At 47.7% G+C, this 23451-nt stretch overlaps 9 protein-coding genes and 1 non-coding gene across 10 annotated transcripts; 4 read left to right on the top strand and 6 right to left on the bottom strand.

Annotated features, from left to right (window-relative positions):
• Positions 1-190: 190 nt before the first annotated feature.
• Positions 191-6541, bottom strand: FOMMEDRAFT_167613 (uncharacterized protein). The gene is made up of 21 exons (XM_007265963.1): positions 6145-6541; positions 5990-6082; positions 5853-5930; positions 5673-5777; positions 5597-5620; positions 5488-5514; positions 5339-5432; positions 5177-5269; positions 4962-5120; positions 4151-4888; positions 2794-4098; positions 2516-2748; positions 2324-2462; positions 2235-2272; positions 1225-2184; positions 1104-1164; positions 956-1049; positions 793-904; positions 721-735; positions 511-660; positions 191-439 (listed from the first exon to the last, which is right to left on the bottom strand). The coding sequence occupies exons 1-21, from the start codon at positions 6445-6447 to the stop codon at positions 353-355; spliced, it is 4908 nt and encodes a 1635-aa protein (XP_007266025.1). The 5' UTR covers positions 6448-6541; the 3' UTR covers positions 191-352.
• Positions 6542-6882: 341 nt separating this feature from the next.
• Positions 6883-8660, top strand: FOMMEDRAFT_167612 (mitochondrial carrier). Its single transcript, XM_007265962.1, has 4 exons — positions 6883-7279; positions 7345-7588; positions 7647-8466; positions 8524-8660. Exons 1-4 carry the CDS (start codon positions 6890-6892, stop codon positions 8573-8575), a joined length of 1506 nt encoding a protein of 501 aa, XP_007266024.1. The 5' UTR covers positions 6883-6889; the 3' UTR covers positions 8576-8660.
• Position 8661: 1 nt separating this feature from the next.
• FOMMEDRAFT_140381 (uncharacterized protein) lies at positions 8662-10534 on the bottom strand. The gene is made up of 7 exons (XM_007265961.1): positions 10446-10534; positions 10304-10387; positions 9947-10231; positions 9761-9892; positions 9238-9709; positions 9047-9172; positions 8662-8992 (listed from the first exon to the last, which is right to left on the bottom strand). Exons 1-7 carry the CDS (start codon positions 10453-10455, stop codon positions 8857-8859), a joined length of 1245 nt encoding a protein of 414 aa, XP_007266023.1. The 5' UTR covers positions 10456-10534; the 3' UTR covers positions 8662-8856.
• A 230-nt stretch (positions 10535-10764) lies between these two features.
• On the bottom strand, positions 10765-10845 carry FOMMEDRAFT_t29. The gene has a single exon. It is a non-coding gene; the product is annotated as a tRNA-Gln (tRNA).
• Positions 10846-11062: 217 nt separating this feature from the next.
• On the top strand, positions 11063-13386 carry FOMMEDRAFT_107130 (polyubiquitin-tagged protein recognition complex, Npl4 component; the record flags this gene model as incomplete). The annotated part of the gene is made up of 7 exons (XM_007265960.1): positions 11063-11073; positions 11124-11204; positions 11255-11370; positions 11422-12634; positions 12689-12940; positions 12993-13116; positions 13151-13386. The coding sequence occupies exons 1-7, from the start codon at positions 11071-11073 to the stop codon at positions 13384-13386; spliced, it is 2025 nt and encodes a 674-aa protein (XP_007266022.1). The 5' UTR covers positions 11063-11070.
• Positions 13387-14985: 1599 nt separating this feature from the next.
• Positions 14986-15433, top strand: FOMMEDRAFT_84061 (uncharacterized protein; the record flags this gene model as incomplete). The annotated part of the gene is made up of 2 exons (XM_007265959.1): positions 14986-15040; positions 15108-15433. The coding sequence occupies 2 exons, from the start codon at positions 14986-14988 to the stop codon at positions 15431-15433; spliced, it is 381 nt and encodes a 126-aa protein (XP_007266021.1).
• Positions 15434-15571: 138 nt separating this feature from the next.
• Positions 15572-17261, bottom strand: FOMMEDRAFT_107127 (TauD-domain-containing protein). Its single transcript, XM_007265958.1, has 6 exons — positions 16824-17261; positions 16674-16768; positions 16551-16613; positions 16095-16495; positions 15914-16026; positions 15572-15850 (listed from the first exon to the last, which is right to left on the bottom strand). Exons 1-6 carry the CDS (start codon positions 17163-17165, stop codon positions 15740-15742), a joined length of 1125 nt encoding a protein of 374 aa, XP_007266020.1. The 5' UTR covers positions 17166-17261; the 3' UTR covers positions 15572-15739.
• Positions 17262-17998: 737 nt separating this feature from the next.
• FOMMEDRAFT_146354 (TauD-domain-containing protein) lies at positions 17999-19463 on the bottom strand (the record flags this gene model as incomplete). Its single annotated transcript, XM_007265957.1, has 7 exons — positions 17999-18181; positions 18204-18316; positions 18390-18790; positions 18845-18907; positions 18966-19060; positions 19117-19223; positions 19346-19463. The coding sequence occupies 7 exons, from the start codon at positions 19461-19463 to the stop codon at positions 17999-18001; spliced, it is 1080 nt and encodes a 359-aa protein (XP_007266019.1).
• A 726-nt stretch (positions 19464-20189) lies between these two features.
• Positions 20190-20922, top strand: FOMMEDRAFT_146353 (uncharacterized protein; the record flags this gene model as incomplete). The annotated part of the gene is made up of 2 exons (XM_007265956.1): positions 20190-20309; positions 20368-20922. The coding sequence occupies 2 exons, from the start codon at positions 20190-20192 to the stop codon at positions 20797-20799; spliced, it is 552 nt and encodes a 183-aa protein (XP_007266018.1). The 3' UTR covers positions 20800-20922.
• A 217-nt stretch (positions 20923-21139) lies between these two features.
• FOMMEDRAFT_155545 (uncharacterized protein) lies at positions 21140-23451 on the bottom strand (the record flags this gene model as incomplete). Its single annotated transcript, XM_007265955.1, has 4 exons — positions 21140-21666; positions 21718-22701; positions 22963-23121; positions 23265-23451. 4 exons carry the CDS (start codon positions 23449-23451, stop codon positions 21140-21142), a joined length of 1857 nt encoding a protein of 618 aa, XP_007266017.1.

Below are 23451 nucleotides of genomic sequence, written 5' to 3'. Positions count from 1 at the left end.
CAAGACGCATCTAGTGGATCGACCCAGCGCCTGTAGCCATGGATTGTGATCACATTTGAACTCGGCCTCTTGCCTCGCAATCTCTTTCTAGAAAGAATATATGTACAATACCCGAGAGTAGGAGCATTAAACGCTTGTTGATGCCTGACGTTTCGATACGATCATGAATCTATGCTACACATTTGTGTTACTGATTTACATTGCAAAGTGCTCAACATGCGAATATTGGAAGGTATGGAAGGTATGGAAGGTATGGAAGGTATGGAAGGAAAGAGCGCTAACCATAATCAGCTTCTCATCTTAGCAGGCAGAGACTGTCCCAAGGAATCAGCAAGATTCGAGTTGCGTACCACTAATTGTGAATAAATATCTTTCCGCAGCAATTGCGTGCTCCACAAAGGCATTTCTGATAGGAATGCTCCTCGTCTGAATCATCGTCCTGGTTATCGTAGAACAGTATGAGTAACCCAAGAATTAGTGAAAATTTTTACAAAAGGACTTGGTCCATACGTCTTCATCCCTTTCAGGATTGTAATTGAAACATAGCTCTTGGCCGGCATCCAGATCTTTCGTAGTGAATATAGCGAGCAGTGGCTTATCGATGTTAGCCTCGTTGATGTAGACAGCATTGATCCTGCAATTTGGATCACAGCTATGGTTCTGAGTTCCAGCACAGTGAGAAAAGGTACAATGGTGCTTGTAATACGGTATGCGACTTACCAAAAATCGAGTGAACTGCATGAGAAGTATTTTGAGTCAAAAGAAAGAGGTGAAGGGGGAACCACAACGCACGTTTCCAACATGAAAGGCGTCAATGACATATTTGATTTCGTCTGGTTTGTCCCTGGGAATGTGCCAGAAGTCGATGTCAAAAAGATAGTTTCTGTCTGACGCGTTATATTTCCTTCGCTTATTGGTTAGTAATCAATCCGTTGATATACAGGTTTAAGCTCACAGGCCGCGTCTGTGAGCCTCCTCATCCACTAGGAGCTCTCCTGAATAAATGCCAATGAAAGTGCCCTTGGGGATCTTCTTGCCAGCAAAGATACCTGCAGAGTATATATATTAACTTGTACAATAATCGCACGACTCTTGTCACATACCCCAACCTTTGCGCTTTGTCTTAACTATATTGATATGACATTGCCTGCCGTGTTGGACAACCTAAACCATACAAAAAGAAAATTTAGTCTTAGACAAAATTAAATCGAAATGACTAATTACCCTGTTTGTACAATCCTCATCACAGCCACAAGCATCATTGCATTCAAATATGGGAAACCCTTGAATTTGAGCTCGCCCCTTATCATCATAAACGAAGCCTTCATGGTAATTATCTTGACCCCTGAAGATTGCGAGCTGCCGGTGCAAGCAGGCACACGTTGCGGATTGCGGGTCACATTTTCCCATACACCCACAACCTTGAAGATTCTCATAGTCGGGAGGCGGCACGTTTTCGTGATGGTATAATCTATTGGTATAATAGAATTCAAACGGTGGTGCTGGTTGGTCGTCGACATTGTTAATAATCTGAATCGCAGGAGCATTTGGTTCATCGTCATTTGTGTTCTGCAAAATTGCTTGCTCAAACATGTCCTTCAGCAATCTTGGGTTTCTTCCCCAAGCCGGAAAGTAGTTGACTTCATTGATGAAATCCCTAGGAATATCTTTGATGTGGTACCACTTCGGCCCGTGTCTTCGGCCAGAGAAGGATGGGTCAGGTCCTTTGCTGACTTTATGTTTAGGCTTGGAAGCAATTACTATATCGCTCACAGCATCGGCGAGATCGGTGACCGGTGTGGCTGGACGGTTATTGGATGATTCACTATGATCATCACCGAATACATCCATTGGGGCGGGACTTGAAGCAGATGAGATGCTCCGCGACCGCATTGTGGAGGTATTAGATGCCATTGATTGACGAGCTCGTTTTGATCCGTTACACGTCTTCCTAGCAACTGGAGGCTTTCTGCTTAGATCGGACTTGTGGGTTCGAGCACGTTTTGCGGAAGACTGCTTCCCAGTGTCGATGATGTCCCCACTCGATGATGCAGACGATGTTGAAATGGCTCGTTTCCTGAATGATGCAGAGGACGATGGCCGAGCTGGATTGTCGAGAGGAGTTGGTCGCTCGGACGACGACACTGGGCGTCGCTTTGAGGTGCCGGTGGACTTGCGAGCAAACTAGTCTGGTTAGGACAAATGATTTAGCAGAAATGGGAACTAGAACATACTGGGAATTTCCTAGAAGATGCAACTGATTTGTCTGATCCTAAGTAAACAGTTGACAAGGGCACAGGAATGCAAGACAAATCTGACATACTAGACATTGCAGACAGTTTTACATCGTGTAAGCCACCGGAAGTTCTATTATATATCTGTGCTAGTGCGTTCGCTCCAGTCACTGGCTGAGGAATAGAAGTAGCAAGTGTAGTTGTTCCAGCGTATCGCTGATTCGGATTCTATGAATAATTTAGCAAACATTGGCAGCGGTGAACAGGAACAAGAGCTTTACATCATCAACACTTCCTGTATTCAATGCTTTGTGTCTCTTCGGTGGTACTGGTTGAGAAACGCTCCCAGGTTCTGCAGCTGATGAAGAACCACGTGCCAGGGAATCGCTGTTCTGTGCATCACCGCCTTCCATAGTACTTTGCAACATTCGCTTCTTTACATACGGCATCAGATCTCGCCTCAATGACAAGCCAGAAGCTGCCGCAGCCCTGAATAGATTGGTTGTAGGCGATGCTAGGAGTGATTCAGTAATGACCTTCATCCAAATACTTTACTCACGTATTCCCTTTGCTGCTCCACTGTCGTTTGAACCCGGTGGATCATTTATGAGCAATTTGGGTTTCCTTGCAGAACATAATGCTTGGTCTGGGATCTCCCTAGCATCAGACATCAAGGAAGAGGGCGTCAAACTTGACGAAGGGTCCGTTCGTACAGTTTCTTGTTTACTTGAATGACTTGGCACTGTCTCGGGGTCCGCCACCATCTTTTCGCTGGAAGTTCTTGTATCCGCAGCACGCAAATACTGGAATGTCGGCGCTGGGACGGAGAGCCTCCTTGTGGGTCGTACGGGTGGCATCTTTAAATTTGCTCGTGATCTTGGTGACAGCGACTGGTCGCGGGCAGGTTTATCAGCCGTACTTGCGAGTTCCACATTATTCTTCCCGTCAGCAACGACAGCAGGTATCTGTGAATCTGATGACACAGGATTAGGCGACGCGGTCTGAGTAGGGATCGCATTGATAGTCTCCCGCAATTCTCCAGTCTTCTCAACAAGCCGCGAACCATTTTCGTTACCAGCATCCACGTTATTGGCTTTTCCGGCTGGAGCTTGAATTGGTCTAGTCGGGGATGCGGATGGAGTGGACACCGTTGACATGTTCCTGCTTGCACGAGCCGTTGGCGACGCCTTTTGCGGCGGTAAATTAAACATCCCCATGAAATTCACAACTGGTGCGGGAGCAACAAGTGCACCTGGCGAGAGTGCTCGGATAGGGTTTGCCTGCTCTCTGGGAGCTCTAATATCTCGTGCCAAAACAGAAGCTTGCTTATGAGGTTCTGGAATCGAGGTTTGTCCAGAGGCGGTCAAAGCAATCATGTTGACGTCAGCTTGCTTTTCTGTCTCATCGTTCCTGCGATTTGCGCTGGCCATTCGAACCGCACCATCTGGGGCAGAACATGGAGGGCCAGTCACGACTGATTTGGATGGTTCTTTCTCATTGACTACATCCATAGGCACCTCCGTACACGATGTCATGTCTTCGGGTCCGCGACGAGACAAATCCATCATCCCAATCTTATTCGTCAGTGTTTCCTGCGCAGGTGGTGTAACAGATTCAAGTAGTATGGACACAGATTCAGACCGGGTGGCTTTATTAGCGCTCTGCTGAGGGTCAGATACGCTTTTGCGCGGGGAGCTGATCGACGGTCCGATCAGTAAATCTACCTCGTTCGCGTCTTCACCTGGTGAAGCAGGATCTTCATTCTGTCTCGAGACAGAGGGACTGCGAAGTTCTCTAGCACGTGCAATAGGTGACGTTTCTTCCGGTCTCTTCATGTTCTCATCTACACGAGTGTCTTGTTCCACTGTAAATCATTAATTGTATCAATAGCTGATTAAGTAGCATTGAAAACTTACCGGAAGAAGATTTGTCCCGGGAAAAGCGTATTGCACCGCCTCCCACCATCGGATCGAATTCGTCGTCCGCGAACGCCATATCCAGAGGATTACCATCATCGACGTCAAAGTTCGGTTCAACAATCATGGGTTCGCCGGCTTCCTGTACGTCTACTGAAGCAGTTTCAGGCATATCTGCATGCAATCCATCATGCTGGAGTCCCGAATCAACGACCATCCCATCTCCTGGCGCTAGGGTGGGATGAAAGGTAAACCTGCCCGGTATGCAGTTGTCCCCGTCATTCGTCTCGTCGATTAGATCATCAGCTAATTCTGAGGCGGCTCTATCAGGTCCTGAATTAACCCGCGCCGTGCCGAGATCGTTACCTGAACGTCCACGGCTGTCGTTCAATGGCCTGGAGCCAGCGGGTCGCGGTTTTATGCTTGCCATTTTGTCTTTAGGTATCGCAGACGACCGCGGCTTAGGGCGTACAGCGGGTGGAGACTGCGACTGTGAGAGATCAGGCAGACTTCGAGCGGGCTGTGATGATGGTAAGTGTATCCTCGACTGCGAGTCGGTTGTGGAAACGTGAGCATGGTGGCTGCCACGTGAGGTGGCCGGCACTGCAGATGAGAGCACATCGTCATCGTCTGTCGTTAAGTCCACTACGATTGTTTCGTTCGCGCGGTTCACAGCGCGAGCTCCCTCGTCGTCATCGTCGTCAGACACTTCAACGACACCTAAATCAACTACAGGCCCTATACAGGCAGATATATGAGTAAGTTCTGAAAGCTGCCACTGAGGGGCAACCGGCAAGGCCTCAAAACTTACTTGGCGAAGATGATTCTCCTACTGTCCTATTTGTAGCTGTGCTGGAATTTAGTCGTCTGCCTGTAGTTGTTGGTTGGGTCAAAGGAGGAGGGTGATTAGTGCTCGCGGTCCTTGCATTGCCAAAAACAGGCTGAGTGGAAGGACCACTAGTTGCTCCTACTGTTTAGTCAATTGTATGAGAGCATAACCCTTCTAGGTAATCGCTAAGACCATACCATTTGATCGCCCGCCTCTGGAATTTGAGAAATTGCGCGGCCCTCGAGATATTGATTCGGGCTCGCGTTCACCGTCATTTACCGACCGGTTTACTATCAAAGAGGATATTATAGTTGAGTAAACCCAGTACAGCACGGTGATCCACCAAAGCAGAGACTTACCAGACTGTATACCTTCTCGACCGCGATATTGTTGAGACAACGAGTCAGGAAATTCATCTCCGCTACTCGTGGATAAAAAACTTCTTGAACCGGGCTAGGTATTTATCGAGTCTATGAATATACTGATACACAAGGACATTGCAACCTACCTGTGATAATGATGGATGGGCCAACGTCTTAAGTAATATGTAGTAATGGGTTTTTAGGTGCATATACAGTCAGAAATCTAGTCGACACACAATGCAGGACTGAACTTACTTTCCTTGGTGATCTAGGTTCGGACTATAAGCAATTAGTGCATGTGAGTTTTATCTGGAGAGTTTGGGGTACTTACAAGCATTTGAGACTGAGAAACAGACGTTGAATCATCCTCAGAATCTTGGATGGAAATGATGTCGTCTGCCTTCCCCTTTCCTTTTTCAGCACTGCGAGGTGAAGGCTTCGGAGACAGAGACAATGGGAATGCAACTATTACGATCTTCAAAACAAACAAAATATATAAAATCCTACTGACCTCGTTTGGCCGGAAAGGAATAGATGAGGATAAAGGGGACCGCGTATTCTTGGACAATGAAGGCCTGGACAAGGATGGCTGTGGGAAAGAAGTTCCAACTGAGATAAGCTTCAAATACAAGCCTGTATAACTATTACCTGTGACTGAGGAGGTCGATTGTATGCACTCTTTCTAGCTGTAAAAATTGGCTTCCGCCTCGAGCCATGCCCTGAGCTAGGCTGTTGTATGTTCTGTTTGGAGTGTTTCTTCAATGCTCCAGTATATGCCTGAGATTAGAATATATAAAACTTGCCTGTGGAGAAATAGGGGTTACATGGGAGGATCGTGAAGATACATTAGAGGGTCTTGAGGAAGATGAAGCTGATGCAGCAGGTTGCGTGGCAGGGAGTGGCGGAATGCGTTCAATTGTCGTCCGAGGTGGACCTTGAGACTTCTGTGAAGGTGCACTCCCAGACGCAGCTGCTTGCATTTGCTGTCTCTGAGGCTCATTCAGCCTAGAAAGATCCTCTTTTCCTCGCCTGAATGGGTCAGGTCTCGGTATGGTGCTCCCGGACGGCTGTGTACTCGGAGGCGGGCGTGGCATCGTTCTGGCCATTGTACTTGTTTTACTCGAAGCTGGTATCGAAGGGCGCGTAAATTGACTGCTAGCAATACTAGTGTTATCATCCCCTTCATCCGAATCGTTTGGCTCTGTTTGACACGCAGTTGAGTGATATTGGACGCGCAGTATATACAAAGCAGAAAATAGACAGCAGATGAATACCTTCAAGAGTCTCCCAGGTTGGTAAGGATTGCATACGACGCATACTGGGCTTGCAGGCAACTGAGTTGAGTGAAACTCAACACGGATTTCACTTGAGTCCAAGTTGCCGTACTACTTTGAAGGTGCTGCAACGTACTAATAGCAGCGGAAGCAAGCAGTGCTTTGCCGACGCCTACATTTGTGCGTCATGTGACGGAGTGCAGTCGCGCAGTCTCCTGTCGACGCAATTACACGGCATCTTTGTCTTTGTCAATGACCACAGCAGTAACAAAGCATGAGCGCCTCTAGCGGGTCTCTACGCGACCTTTATTCTGATCCTCCTACAGCATGGTCTTTTGTTCCCATCACAAACAACGGTTCTAATCCTGCATCGGGTGCAGGCGGACCGTCTATAAAGGCTGACTCGGCGTCAACTTCGTACCAATGGTCTTCTCGACCTCGGCCCAATTCAATCTATGAGCTTTCACCAGATCTTGACTTCGAACCGTCTGGTCCAAATGCAGTAGCGTTTCTGCGCACTGCGGCTGCGTCGGCGATCCTCCAATACCTCGCCGCTGCGCTCGAGAATCCATGGGAGGTCGGAAATACGCTGCTCGAGGTTCAGTTCGTTCCACGTAATGCTGGCGTTATTGAAGAAGTGGAACCGCCAGAGGAGGAGGAAGAAGCAAGTCATATCCGTTAAATCCCGAAAAAAAAACTGAATTTAATTGATTGTATCATTTGGGATAGACAAGCGACGACACTTCTTCCGCAAACGGAGACAACTATTTCGCAGATGAAGCCGACTCGTTTTCTTCTCGCACAAACACCCCTCGCCCCGTGGATGAGCATGGGTATGTTGTTCGTCAAGGCGTTTCCGAAAGTGCAACACGTCCAGATTGGGTTATCCCACCTGGCAGTGTAGCTGGTGTATGGCAGATGATGAAGCAATTAATGCGTTGGAAACCTGAAGGATACTTGGCTCTCTGGAAAGGTACCCTCTCATTATTCTAACATCTACTCGCCTGTGGTTACTCATCCATTGCATTCAGGCACCGCCACTGGTTGCATAAGGACTTTCCTTGACGGTGTTCTTCAGCCTATCATTCAATCTGCTCTTACCCATCTGTTTTCGGCTTTCACCCTTGCTCCATCTCCTTCTTTTTACTCCCGAGCACACCCTATCCTTCTACCCGTCGCATCCCATGTCTTCACAGGCTTTCTCCTCTCTCCACTCGACCTCATCCGTACACGACTCATAGTCCAAACCTCTCATCCTCGACACAGACGCTACTCTGGCCCGCTCGACGCACTCAACCAAATCCTCCTACACGAAGGCGGTATCCACGGAATCTACCTCCATCCCCAACTCCTCTACTCAACAATCCTCGACTGCACGCTATCCTCACTCGCCAGTGCCCTCGTCCCAACACTCACCGCACGCGTCTTCAGACGCATAAGCGGGATGAACGCAGAAGAAGTCCACCCACTCTTATGGATCCTCGCACAACTCGGCGGCGCATGCGCAAGCCTCCTCATCACAGTTCCCATGGGCACAATCCGCAGACGACTACAGATCCAAACTCGCGGATCCGCACCTCCATTGGCTACATGCGTTGAAGTCCGCCGACGCCCATACGCCGGGATCGTCGACGCCTTCTACTCTATCCTCACTGAAGAACGTTCTGACCTGCCTCTCCACCCGAAGAAGCGAGAACGCCGAATGTCTCGCGCGCACGAAAAGGGTAAAGCTAAGGAAGGCAAAGTACATGAAGAACCAGAGGAGCAAGAGAGCTGGTTAAAGCATACTGGTATTGGACAACTGTATCGTGGACTTAGTATGCGTGCGGGCGCAAGTGTTGTGATATTCCTGTAAGTGCTTTTCTTAATTTAGTGAGGTTAGCGAAAAGCTCATGTCGCTGCCCACAGATCTTCGTTCTTAACTGCAGGTTCGAATGAGAGCGGCTGGACAGAGCTGTAGACATGGATTGAAATCATATTCGCCGTTTCTTCCTTCAGTTACATAGTTTACCACGTAATTACTGAATAAATAATGCTCGACTCCGAAGTAATACCTCGCTTTCTTCAACAGAAGCAACAGTTTATTTCAATTAATCACGATGTGGAAGAGCAACATTGTAGAGCGAGAAAGTCATGCAACCATATACCGTACAACAACAACTAAAGAACCGAGTAAAAATAAACTATCTGATTAACTTTTATGTCCATCAAAGCTAAAAAGCCGGATAAGTATTCGCTAAGTTACTGAGCAAAGAACCACCAAGTTCCAAAGCCGAGTGCAACCAGAATACCGATGGCACGCAGGATCAGGACAATAATTAATGCTTTGCGCACTGCAGCGTAGAACTGATTGACAGCAGTTCCTATCCAGTTGATTCTGCAAGCAAAGCTTGTAAGAAATTATCATCTTTCATTTCGAGAAAATATGTACCTCCTGTCATTTGCCCCGCCATTGCGTGCACTAGCTTCCCAGCTGCGTATAACTTCACGGTATCGTTTTCCGAAGACCCAAATCCAGAAATTAACGTCTGGGTATGAGAATCGCGGGAAGACGGACCTAAGGTTTAAATCAGCATCATTAATACGAAGTCCATCAACGCATGAGATATATAAAGCACTCACGTCATACTCGGCGCGATGCTCGTCCCAAGTCCGGTCACTTCATCACGGGGATAGTCGACGGAGAATGGCGAGGATGCAGGGTGCATATGGGCAATGAAGTCCAGCGTCATACCCAGTGATAGGCCCCAAAGTTTCAGAATTTCTCTTCGCTGCTCAGATTCTGCGCCTGCCTTCTCACCGTCCGGTCGGAGAGCTTCACTCGTCTCGGTTGATTCAAGCAAAATGGCGTTGAACTGCATGCTCCCCAAAAACATGCGGACAATTAATCGCAGGGTGGTAGAATGCCGAGGTGTAAGACGGGAAGCGACATCGACCGTTACGTTTGTCCATTGACGCGCACTCCTCGTGCCTTTCTTTGGTTTCGGTCCATCTATAGAAGCAGATGCGAGCAGTGATGAGAGTGGTATCCAGTGAAGATGAGTTCCAAGTCCAGGATCGGGTGCGGGTGTTTTCGGAGTCACTTGAAGAAATACTACAATCTGTGTTAGTGAAACGCCCTCGAAAACGGGTTGTCAGAAATTACCGAATGGCGACAGAATCATGAGCAATCGTTTCCCGAGGGAAGTAGTGATCTCGCGGTCGTCCAATTGCCCAATGAGCATGAAATCCTTCTCAGCAAGGTCGATGCCAATTTCCTCCCATGTTTGGCGCATAGCTGCATGTTATCGCTTTTAGCAGATACATATGACTTAAAAAAGCTGCTACAAACCAGTATATAGTCCTCCCTCATCGCCTTCTTCCATTCTTCCACCCGGAAACGCGAGGTGTGCATCTTCGACATTCCTGGGTGTGTTCTGAACAACACTGTTCTCACTCTGTGGTGCGTCCCGCCTTAAGAAGAGTATCTCGGCTGTCGCACCAGGTTCATTTACCCAGTCAAGTGAGAAGAAGTCCGACAAAGTCTCAGGCACATGGACATTTTGTAGAGAGGATTGAGAAGCGAATGGAGACGGAACGACTCGAATGATGAGAGCGACTGCCGCGCGGCGTGGTTCTAACAGTTTATGGCAATGATTAGCATGGAACGTACGAGCTAGAATGGCGGCCGTAACAATACTACACGCACGAGTTTTGGGGGAAGCAATGATCCGAGGTGGGGTAACGCGAATGCGGTGAACCGCTCTTGAGAGAGCCGCTACGATGCTCGACGCTATTCGCAAGCAAGTCAGGACGACGCAGGACACGAATGAAACAAAGAGGCGACGCACGGTCAGACATTGGAAATTGTTATTAGAAGACACCTCGCATCGGCTGGTGGCGACGTTGAAATGCTATGAAGGTGGCAGCGGTACTCCGCATCCGTGCCCAAACTGCCTGGGGGAATTGGGGACGCGATATGACGGAAATATTAGTTACGTAAGCTTGAGTATGCAATCACAATCATCAGTCATCTCAGCCAAGTATGCCTGACTGCACTCACAGGTATTGAAGATAGTGGATTTTGTATACAATAACATGACTATTTTGTAACAACAAGGAGAGACTCATCCAAACAGCGAGAAAAAATTTCAATTTATATAATTGTCGAGGTCCTACCCGGAATCGAACCGGGGTTACAGGAACATTACTAGTCAGAATCCTGTGTGATAACCGCTACACTATAGAACCGCAATTAGATTATGCAAAAAGAAAAGATATATAGTATATTATAAATCACATTTGCAACAAAATTGTACTCCAAACTCCTGCCAGACATTGGACTTGAATGACACAAAGAGACTTTCAGCTTAGTCATGGATGATCGACGCGGAAGCCTGAGGCCACACGCGGAACGCGTCATAAACAAGACGCGCGTTCTACCAATACTCTTGCAGAGAACCACCACCTTCAGCAATGGTACGTGTTATACTGATGTGAATTAAGCGTGCATCTAAGGCAGCGTATAGCTTATCCGTATCCGATGCAAAGCGGGAAACTTCCGCTACGAAGTGGATCCGTCGTCAAACTTCTTCGACCTTGCTCAGAAAGTAAGCGGTTGACTGCATCCATCCACGATATTTACTCACGATCATCTTAGGTAGCCGACACGGTGAAGGTAAACCCGTCATCGATAAAATTCTCGAGACAACCTAGAGGAGGTGAATGGGGCCTTCCTCAGTTGCAGGGCAAAACTCTTGCAGAACATCAAGTGAAGTATGTTGTCACTCAGATAATGCCCGTGGATTGTACTCATTCAGTCTCTAGACATGCAGACCTTCTATTCGTTTCGTATGATGATTCAATAACGCCTGAGTCTTCTCAACCATTGCCTGCTCTAGCTAGTGAACATTCAACAACATTATATCCTACGGCAGACGCCACACATCGACCATGGGAACTCGTGAAGGAGGATCCGGTGGATGAGTATTGGCGTAAGCAGGACGGTAAGATAAAACGAGACCGTGACTCGCGCTTTTGCAAGCACGGCGCGAATGCAATGTGCGACCACTGCATGCCACTGGAGCCATACGATGCGGCCTATCACGCTGAACAGGGTATCAAGCGTCTATCCTACCATGCGTACCTTCGCAAATTGGCTCCTTCAAAACCTGCCGCTTCATCATCGTCAGCCGTACTCCCACCCCTGGAGCCACTTTCATACAAAGTGAAGGATCCTTGCCCGAATGGAAAGCATGCACCATGGCCTGCGGGTATATGCTCTTCATGCCAGCCATCCGCAATCACATTGCAGCCACAGCCATTCCGTATGATAGAACACTTAGAGTTCTCTACCCATGAGATCGTGGACCGGTTCCTTAACGTGTGGCGACGGACCGGTACACAGCGATTTGGCTGGCTCATTGGCCACTACGAGCCGTACGAGAAAGTACCGATGGGCATCAAGGCTGTCGTTGAAGCAATTCACGAACCCCCGCAAGAGGGTGAACTAGACGGATTGACACTGGGCTTACCTTGGGAAGACGAGAAAGCTGTTCGAAATCTCGCAGCGGCCGCTGCCCCTCCTCTTACGATCGTCGGATACATCTTCACAGATCTAGATCCTTCCGAAGAAGATAGAACGAAGAACGTTCACAAGCGTCACCCGTATTCATATTTTCTTTCCTCATTAGAAGTCATATTTGCAGCAAGGCTTCAATTGGAAAATCCAACAGCGTCACGTTCCTCTGTTACCGGAAAATTCTCGTCGCGCTTGGTCACAGCTGTCGCGACGGGGACCGAAGAAGGCGGTATTGACATCAATGCATACCAGGTGTCGGAACAAGCTTGCGCAATGGTCGATGCAGATATGATTGAGGCGAGTGTGGATCCTGGAATTGTACGAGTAAAGGAAGAAGATCAAATGGCAGGATCCGCACGATACATTCCCGACGTCTTCTTTAGGTATAAAAATGAGTATGGGCTGGATGTTCAAAAGAGTGCGAAGCCCTGTTTTCCTGTGGAGTACCTTCTCATAGATGTACGTCTTCCTTCGATCCTTTCCTACTCGTGAAATTAAATTATGATTACGCAGGTGACTCACGGTTTCCCTCAAAATCCGTCGCCGTTATTCATTTCGAACAAATTCCCAATCGAAAACCGGCCAGGCCTAGAAGACCAAGATGTACAGAAAGTTTTGAAAGAGTTGTCACGACTGAGAGCCCCGGAGATCACCAGTGACCCGAGCTATGAGCAGAAAGAACCACGGATGTTCCGTCAAATAGTTGAATATCTTAGTGACTGGCATCTTATTTCATTCCTACCTTCGACTGGTTTGGTGTCTGCGGTAAACAACCCTCTTCTTGAAATCGTCGGACCTTTCCTAATTTGTGGTTTAGGAGGATATGAAATTGTTTGTTCGAGCTGCTTCGTCTGTGAGCTCTGGTGACCAGCGATTATTCCATGAGCTGTTCAAGACGAGTAGCTGGGAGACTCTCATGACATTTACCCGAGAAAACGCCCGTACGTGTCTTGAATCCTCTTGATGCTCTAGAAGTTTCTCATATACTTGTTACTATAGCGAGTCAACCTCCGCCACAGCAGGGAGGCGATACTGATATGGACGAGCTTCCTCAGGATATTCGGGATCAGATAGCTGCAATGGAAGCTCAGTCTGCAGCTGGTTCTGGAGCTCCTGCACCCGCTCAGAACATACGCATCTGCCCTCATTGTACTTTTGAGAACAGTCGTGCCGGCTCTGATTGTGAAGTTTGCGGACTTCCATTGGGTTAATTAAACTACCCCCCAGCATTAGTTAGAAATTTACACAATGTAACGAGATGATAAGGACGTGTACAATGCAGGACAAGAATAAGATACTTCAACATTATTTTGTAGAAAGTATAAGGACAAACAAGTTCACTTTGAGACAGATTATTAATACCGTTAATATTCACGCTGAATTTCTTGTCCATATCCATACTGTTTTGCAGACTCAGGCACGAAGAACGCGATTCGCGTAAACACATCTAAGTCACGTGATGCTTTGTTTTCCTTAGATGAACTGTTTCTCCTCATTAGCTTTAACTCTCAATCTATTGAGGGTCGCCTTTGGCAAGCAAAACTAGCTTGAAGACGCTGTTCTTGAGCCATACGGCACGTCCCAAAGAGGCTCTGGATACGAGTGGCTAATTATTGACTGCGTTCCTCATTTGGATGCCTAGGCACGTCATCTTGTGTGCATATTGCGAATCGCTGTCGCCTGCGGTATTCTGTTTATGCCATCATGATTTCTCGCATGCAAGAAACACCGAAAGGGATGAATAGCGGCACTAGAAGCTTAGATTGCGTGCATCCCTCCTCCATCTTCTACCTCGCCTCGCCTTTACCGTGCGACAGGCTCCTTGAAAGCTCCAGAAAAGCGGCGCGGGGATGCGCTTGGATACTATGCTCGCGACCGTGGACGACTCTCCAGATATTGCCGTCAACGGGAACGCTGATCTTAAACTTGATATCTCGTCTGCCACTGAACGAGCCGTTGCGGAGTCCGTTTCTCAAGAACTCGATTATTGGGAGAAGCTTGTATTCTCGTTTGATATGGACCGTGATCCAGGTGGCCCTTCACAGTCTGATACTGGGTCGAGAGGGAGAGGTAAAAGGAGTGAAAGCCGATCGCAATCGCAAGGACGTGGTGCCTCACCGCTGAACCCAGGACAATCATCATCAAGGTCTGGTATAGGCCAACAGCCCTTAGATCCTCGACAACTGCCGCCACTGCAGTTCCCTCCTAATATTGCAAGCGCTTCTGGTCAGCAGCAACAACATCCGTACTTATCGCAGCTCAGCCAGCTTCCTGGACTCGATCCATATACACTCGCCCAATTAGCTGCTCTTTCTGCTATTCAAACTGGACAACATGCTCCTGGCGCCCAACAGCAGAATCTCCCTGACCCGATTACACTCCTCAGACAAGTTCAAGGACTGCTATACCCGTATGGAAATATTCCCCCAGGAAATGGAGGGCCTCTGCCAGGATCTTCACAAGGCTTTCAACCAGCACAAACAGGTCCATTTCGCCATCCGTCTAGCGGAACGAGCCATGGCGGCGCACAGCATGGCATGCAACATTCCCTTTCCGAATCCTCAGTCCATCGATGGCCACCACCACAGTTACCAGGTATAGGATCTTTCCAATTTCCTGTACCCCCGATAGACTCTTCACTTGCAGGTCAATTGCCACCTCTTCCACTTCCAAGTGCTTTTCAGCAGCCTGCGCAAACTCCCGGAGCTGGCCCATCTACAGAAGGTTCGAGGGCTCGTAGCAGGAGTACTACTTCTTCGACTACTCCGTCTACCCCTGTTAGCCCTGGTGCATCAAGGGGTCAATCATTGATGGACGAGGCCGCAATCGCAGAAGACAAGCGACGAAGGAATACCGTCGCATCAGGTATGTTCACGCCTCATCCAACTCATCCTTTACTTTATTTCTTATTTATTGAATAATTACGAAACAGCACGCTTTCGAATAAAGAAGAAACATAAGACTCTCGCTCTCGAACGATCTGTCGTTGAGCTTGAATCCCGCGCAGACGACCTAGAACGCGAAGCGTCGGATTTGCGTCGAGAGAATGGATGGTTGAAGGAGATGTTGATTATGAAAGGAAGGGGCGCCCGTGCTCAAGCTGCAGCTGCAGCTGCTGAGTTGAAGGAAGCGCAAGAGGAAGAGGAGGAAGAAGAGGAAGAAGAAGAGGAGGAGGAGGGTGGTGATAATCTAGAAGAGGAAGGAGAGGCGGAGGATTCTTCAGATAAGAAAGGTAAAGGAAAGGCCAGAGGTTCTTAGTGTTGTATTCCCGGCTGACATTACATCCGTCTGTAAATTTGCTTGTGCTGGCTTTGTTAACTCTTCCTGTCATGTGCAACTTCAATTAGAGACTGAGTATCGCACCACTGTTGTTTTCGCATATATACGTGGTCTTTCCTTTCGTTCAAGCATTCATACATGAAATTGTATTACCCAAAGTCCAGGCTCCATCCGAAATTGCTAGTCTCTCTTGTGTGGTTACCATCACCCAGTAGGAATGCAGCCCTTCAATTCAGAGCGCACGTCGTCTTTGCATATTTACTTTACTACATCACTTTCAGCATACTAGAGTTCCAATCCGTCCCATGCCGGAATCGGCCGCTCAGCTTGCGGAGTGATACGTGCTCCATGACGCCTCTCTGTTGAGAGGCCTTTCCCATAGTCTGCAATCGCACTCTAAAATACCGCAACAATAACATGAGGTCGACGAGTTGACAAATATACAATTTGGGAACCCACATGCGCTGTGATGCGATTGTCCCAGAGAACCACAGTATTGGGAGACCAGTGGAGACGGGTTTGGCAATCTCCCGAAGCTGCAATATGCTCATACAAGAAGTTGAGTATGTTTTCTAGGATAATAACCGTTTGTTAGAATTTTTTTTAATCCGGTATTTAAAAGAGAGAAGCTCAGTCTTACGTGATTCCTCCTTCTTGAGTCCAAGAATACGCCGCGTGAACTGCTTATTGACATACAATGCTTCTTCTCCGGTTACCGGATGACGGCGAACGACTGGATGTACATGCTCAACAGGTTCACGACGGACAACTCCACCACGACGACCAGATCTCGAGAAATCCGCCTGTTCAACGCCGGAGTGTACGGCCTTGAGGGTCTTGAGGAACGCGATAAATGCAGGTGAGAGTTTCTTGAGAGTGGAGACTTGGCTTGTAAAGAGCGTATCACCACCCGTATACGGTTGAGCGAGCAAGAAGAACGTCGTCAGTCCTGGTGGTTGAAGCTCGTATGAAACGTCCGAGTGCCAGACGGTCGACGTAATGCTATCTTCGTACTCAAAGTTGAACGTAGTGTTTGCATCTCTATGAAAGTGTTTAATGATCCTTGAATATGTATTGGAGAAGGACATGTTCTCACCGATAGACGAGGTGAAGCTCAGGATAGCCATCAGGATGTCCAGATGTGGGATGAATGTGTAACCTAGATAATAAGTCATCGTAAAATTATGTAAAGGGGACAAGTAAAGTAAGCGGTACACACCTTCCGAAGTGTCTACCCCACTCAAGGAAGAAGTCTGGTCCACCGTTGATGAATTTGTCCTGGTCTCTAAAGACCAGGAGTCCACGGCGAGCAACCTGCATTGATCAGTTCGTACCTTATATTTTATTTCTGGGTGAGATTGATTGTCACCTCGAGTGCTACTTGGTCTCGTTCATAATTAGTCAGCCTAGCAAGATTTACTCCATGAATTTCAGTCCCCAAGTTCGGAGTCAGCTCATCCACGCGAGTGGCAGCATCCAGGAATGAACGAGGGTTGTGATGATTGAGAGCACGATTTCCAGGGTCGACATGTTCATAGGGCTCAAGAGGTGGATAGTGCTCATTCGGGAAGACAGGGAGCAGATTCGTATATCTGTACGGCTGCTCAGCCTCCTTCGCCTCTTGTGATTTCTCTGGCTCCTTTTGTTCTGTGGGTGCCCTTGTGTGAAGCGTAAGGCTAGCTATAGTCTGCGTTAAAGTTTCGGTCGCCATGCCTGTCCAGCTAGAAGATGAAGAATTAAGATGGGTCTTTGTCCCTCAATGACCTTTAACCAGATTCGATGCTCGCTGGCGGGATGTTTGCGAGACCGTGAGTGCATAACACGCCATATCCGAACTATATGGCGTAAGAACGTGAGAGTCGGCGACGTAAGAGCACACAAAGATACCTGCATGACCATAATATTCGTCACATGCCGAGAGACAAATGCGAGATGGAGGGAGACGGGCCGTTGGGAATTTGAAAGCCGTTGTACCTTGCGGAGCTCTAGGAAGCAGAAAGAGTCTGAGAACGTCGATCGCATTTTGAGATCGACGGTGGCAATGCAATCGATCCACATTGACAGACGCCTTCTAATTCCTGACAAGTCTTGACGGAAGCATAACTCTATGAAGCTGATGAAAAGCTAGCGATGCTTCTGTGACGTCTCTTTAGTCAATAAATTATTGTATACTTGTAGTTGCTCAGAAGAATATGCTACAAATACTCTTGGTGACTTTGTATGTTTTCTACATGCCTTAGAACTCGATTAATTACTCCAATCAGAATACCGATGTACGTCCTAATATGAACACCCTTAAAATCATCCTCAGCGTCAATATCTTTAAGCCAGGATAGCGGAATATGGACTGAATTCTTCGTCCTATGCTGAGTTAAGTTCATGCAGCAAACTAGTATTCTTTATCTTTATGCAGCAAATTTACATTTGTGCAATCCTGTTTCGTAGCTTACATCAAATCAACTCCCAACTGTCTGCACAGAGAAATACGTCACAAATTTTCAGCGATAGTATAATTCTGTCATTTTACAATTCATATATTTAAGTTCATTTGTGTTGCTGCTTCTCCCTTCGCACCTTCAAGTTCCAATCCGTCCCATGCCGGTATCGGACGTTCAGCCTGCGGTGTAATACGTGCTCCATGACGCCGTTCAATTGAGAGTCCTTTCCCGTAGTCTGCAACAGCACTCTGAAGACCGTATCATTCAGGGAAGTCTCAAAAATTTGCCGCTATATTCAATTTTAGACTCACGTGCGCTGTAATCCGATTGTCCCAGAGAACAACAGTGTTCGGTGACCAATGGACACGAGTTTGACAGTCTCCTGATGCTGCGATATGGTTGTACAAAAAGTTAAGAATATTCTCTGAGATGATATACAATCGTTAGAAGTCCTTAATTGTTCAACAATTCAGAAGGGGAAGGTTTGCGAATCTTACGTGATTCTTCCTTCTTAAGCCCTATAATATGCCTTGTGTACTGCTTGTTGACATACAACGCTTCTTCTCCAGTAACTGGATGACGGCGAACGACCGGGTGTATATTTTCAACAGGTTCACGACGGACGACTCCACCTCGACGACCAGATCTCGAGAAGTCTGCTAGCTTGACGCTAGAGTGCAATGCTTTGAGTGTCTTGAGGAACGCAAGAAACGTAGGTGAGAGCTTCTTCAGCGTGGAAACTTGGCTCGTGAAGAGCGTATCACCGCCCGTATGTGGTTGAGCAAGTAGAAAGAACGTTGTGAGTCCTGGTGGTTGAAGATCGGGCGAACCGTCTGAATGCCAGACAGTCGATGTAATGGTGTCTTCGTACTCGAAGTCGAACGTAGTATTTGCGTCGCTGTCAGTGAGTTAAGTATCTTATATTATGCTCTGGAGGAAGGGATAGTCTGACCGATAGACGAGGTGAATTTCAGGATAACCATCAGGATGCCCGGATGTGGGATGAATGTGCAATCTGGACGATAAACACCTGTGAGCATGATAAGATCAGAAGAATGGTAAAGAGTATACACCTTCCGAAGTGCCTGCCCCACTCAAGGTAGAAATATGGCCCACTATTAATGAACTCCGCCTGGTCCTTGAAGACTAGTAGACCCCGGCGGGCAACCTGTATTGATAATTTAATATCTTGTATCCTAATCAGTGACCCAGATCGATTGTCACCTCGAGAGCTACTTGGTCTCGTTCATCCTTGGTCAACCTAGCAAGATTTACTCCATGAATTTCAGTTCCAAAATTCGGAGTTAGCTCATCCACGCGAGTGGTAGCGTCTAGGAATGAACGAGGGTTAGGATGATTAAGTGCACGATGTCCAGGGTCGACATGCTCATAAGGCTCAAGAGGTGGATAGTGCAAATTCGGGAACACGGGCAGCAGATTTGCATTTCTATACGGTTGCTCAGCCTCCGCCGCCTCGTGAGACTTCTCTGGCTCTTTCTGTTCGGCAACTCTCGCTTGAAGCGTAAGATGCAATAGTCTGCGTCAAAGTTTCGGTTGCCATCCCTGTCCATATGCTTGTAACGAGAGTTAACACTCGCTGGTAGACAGTCTACCAGATCGATGGTATAAGAATGCGACTTGTCAGCATGAGAGCACCCAGAGATCCCGAACTACCACAGAACTCGTCACATGCTAAGAAGCGAGTGCGACTGGGAGGAGACGGGCCGTTATGAATTTGCAAGCCGATGTGCCTTGCAGAGCTCTAGCCTAGGAATATAGGAAGAAGGAAACGGCGATCACACTTTGAAAATCAAGAATGGTAATGCGGCCTTGACTCCCTTGACTGGCACTCTCCGATCTAATGAGATTTTGACAAGATTGAAGTGTAATCAATGAGGCTGCACAGAGCAAGCAAAATAAAGCATTGCTTCTAGGTCGTACCTATGCCCTCTGAAAAGACAATAAACAAATTATCAGAACGAATGATTGTGCTGCAAATAATCGTTTTGTAACATACTCAACAAATTCCGGGAGTATTATTAAATAAATACATCGATCTGTTCATTGTTGGAAACGTAAAAGATACACTTCAACTTTCGGACACATGGTCTATCCTGAACTAAGGGCAGGAACTTACTGGGTAGTTAACGATTTGGACAGAAATAAACGGGGAGTGCAAATAAAAATTATAATAAGTTGTATTAGCAATCTATTCTCACGAATTTCTAATGATTCGTAATCGGGACCAATCTAGAATATAGACAGTCTATTGGATCAATCATCGCACACCTTTCGAGATGTACGACTTCACAGAACTTGGTGAAAGGGATGATAATTTTTTGAATGGCGAACCACCTCATCAGGTTCACGCTGACAGCGAGCGTGAATGGAGTAGGCTGTCTGAGCATTTCGTAAACGTGAGCGTTTATTTTTACTTCTCGCGGTATATTCTCTGACCAGACGACACGCATATAGGCTGGTTATCGTGAAGGGATTACAGCAGGAAAGGAAGGCGCGTTACAATCGGGTTTTGACGGTGGATTTAAAGACACTGGGGCACCTATCGGACGGGAACTTGGGAATCTACGTGGTATTGCAGCCGGACTACTGTCACTAATGGAGTCAAGTCGACTACCTGAAACGAAACTAGGAAATGCTGCAGAATTGCTCGTGGAGGTCCGCGCCATCTCGAAGGGCTTAGCACGCCTCCAGTTTGCAAACCTTGCGCCGCCTGACGAGGAGGCCCTGGCTCATGCTCGGGAACATGCAGAGGCCAACGACGAAGGCTCACAGATCCCGGAGGACTTGACACCGGCATGGAGGGATGACTTACCTGAGCTATCATTACTGCGACAAAGACTGCGAAAGGCTTTACAGGCACTGGACCTCGACGACTTACTTGATTAGATTAGAATTCCATGCCGCCCCTGATGCATTTAAAAATATCTGGATAATATTAGAATAAAACAAAGCAAATTGTAACAATACACCCCCAACCCCCCTGTAGATGCATCAGCAGCTGTGTTTCCTGGTCATGATAGCGGTAGATGAAATAGAGGGTTGTTTCGTTTGGGTATAATGAAAAGGAGTCGATTAAATCTACAGAGTAAATAAATACAAACAACGACAAACCGGCGATGACGTTGCAATACCTTCCTCTCTTCAATTATCAATACCAACGTCGATGCGGCTCAATCATCAATGTATGATACCAGGAACCCATTTGTTTCATTCGCCCGGATATTGGTCATTTGTCTAAATCTGATTCAAAGACTACGACAACTTTGGACAACACCTCCATCTCCTTTGTTCTAGCTACCTGGGTATTATTGGTACTGCTTCTCGAGCTCTCCCTGCTCAGAGGACCAGTGTCAGCAGGTGCCCGATGCAGGCGTGCCAGTCCTACTTCCCGCGTGCAAAGCACCTGGACGGGCCTTTTCGATGCGCTTTTCCAGATCGCCATCGATTGTTGTGTGCTATTTCTCTGCATGAGGTCCTTGTTGAAGGTGGCACCCGGCCTCGCGTACAGGAAACTGTACTCCGCTGGTAGCGGTCCATCGAACCTTCCTTCCTTTATCCGGCACGCTAATCTCTCTGCAGTTTTGAATAGAGCATCGAGTGTGGAACCTATGCGTTCCCTATGGCTTCGTATCAGAGATGAAGGCTGACCAGGAGACCCGCTTAGTGTCAGAACGGTTGCAATGTCTCTGAGAACTCTTTCCGCAGATCCACTATACTTTTTCTTCTCACTGGTCGATGGATCTTCTGAATCATCTGTTGGAAAAGGAATTATTGCTAAGCAACTCGCTATTGGAAGCAACGTACCTTCCGCATCTTCCGGATTTATATTTTCATCCTGATTCTGAAATGGCCAATCCTCGATTAACTTGGAGACGTGGTAAGATAACAAGGCTCGGAATCCTAGCTCAATTGTCGCTTTGTTTTTGCTGTGATCCCTGGAACGAAGCGTCTGCACCAATATACAGCCAATGGCATTGGTGAGGTCGACGACCATTTTATTATCTGCTTGTATCGTCCTAACCCCCGGCCTGAACGTGGTGCATGAAATACATGACCGTGCTAGTTCAAGCGATTGCATATTAATCGCTCTGACCAGCCCTAGGACCTCTTCAAGAGAAATTTCCGGGCGAGTTACCGGACGTGGCGATAATTCGACTGCGACGTACTCCGATGAGTCCACTGTACCAGCACTGACTGTCGCTGTATCTGCATAGTCATCCCTGCGGTTCTTTGATGCCTGTCGTGCCTGGTCCCGAACATCCTGCCATGTCCTTGGGGAGTGATCGTCATCCGAACGTCTACCAAAAGAGGCTGGACCGGAGCCTCGGACATTCTGGTTCTCGAGCTGTGAGGAGAGCCCCTCCACCCGCATCTCCGCGTCTTTGCAGCGTTTCTCGAGTGCTTCGACCTGTACTCGCGCTTCGAGATACCTGTGGGACATAGCAAGAAGGTCCGATCTAAGTCGTTCCTCGTTGATCGCATGTTCCTCGTTCGCTGCCCGCAGCTTCGCAATCACCTGTTTCTGTCTCTGAAATGCAACAAGTAGCTCTGAGTATGACCTGTCTGGCGGTGGGCTCTGCGGGGAGTGCTGAGGTGGAAGCGGGGGAGGTGTATTAGGCGGAGGAGATGCAAGTCCTCGCAAATGACTTCGACTCCGTCGTGCTTGCTCATAAGCGTGATCGTCTTGCTCGTCGAAAGAGACCCCCGAATCACGAGCATATACCTCCACATCGTTTTGGGTATCTGCTAATTTTCCTCTTGAAATCGTTGGCATCCCCAATGACTTTGCTGTTCGGCAGGAAGGTAAGAAGTGGGATCAGAAACAGCACTACCCTCATCTCTTGACGAAGTTATATGATTGTTCACGTCAAGGACCCTCAGGCACCTGCTTCCGTTTAGACTATGCACGATCATTTATGTCACGTCTTAAATTTCCTTAGCGGCGACACGACGGCCCCGAGGCGATGATCGAACGGACTTCGGGAACGAGCAGGCGCGTCTTACCATTCTCTGCCCACGCGACTCATTATTACTGAGCCTATAACGCACCTCGGAATCCAAGCGCCCATATAAAAATCCGGTGGGAGTTCCTATAACTCTCCAAGGCGGGATGACAGCGACGTGATGAACGTCTTTCGATGGGCAATTGAATTTGAACGAACAGACGATTGATGTGTGTGAAAACTTTCTCCGTCTGTTGATGGCTATCTGTATGAAGCGCGGACAATTGGGACAGCGAAGAGCATGAAAGAAAGGGGCAGGGGGAGATAAGGGAGCCGCGTTTAGGGCACTGCTGCTACTAAAAAAAAAAAAAATTACAAGAAGCAAATTATAAGGAGATGAAGTCGCACCTTCTTCGTTATCTCGCTGATGAATCATTGAGTCTAGGCGGGACGTGTTCTTTTTCTGACTTCCCTGCGTGAACTTGGTCTTGTGCATTTTGAAATCGCTTGAGAGCAACCGCCTTGCAGACAGGGCCTGGAGATCTGGAGCATATGCGTGTAATTGATGGACATCAACAGTGCATCGCATTTGCAT

Source organism: Fomitiporia mediterranea (genome assembly GCF_000271605.1).
Source record: "Fomitiporia mediterranea MF3/22 unplaced genomic scaffold FOMMEscaffold_5, whole genome shotgun sequence".
Classification (NCBI taxonomy): Eukaryota; Fungi; Basidiomycota; class Agaricomycetes; order Hymenochaetales; family Hymenochaetaceae; genus Fomitiporia; species Fomitiporia mediterranea.
Note: the sequence above shows the minus strand (reverse complement) of the source record. Positions and strands in the feature narration are given on the sequence as shown.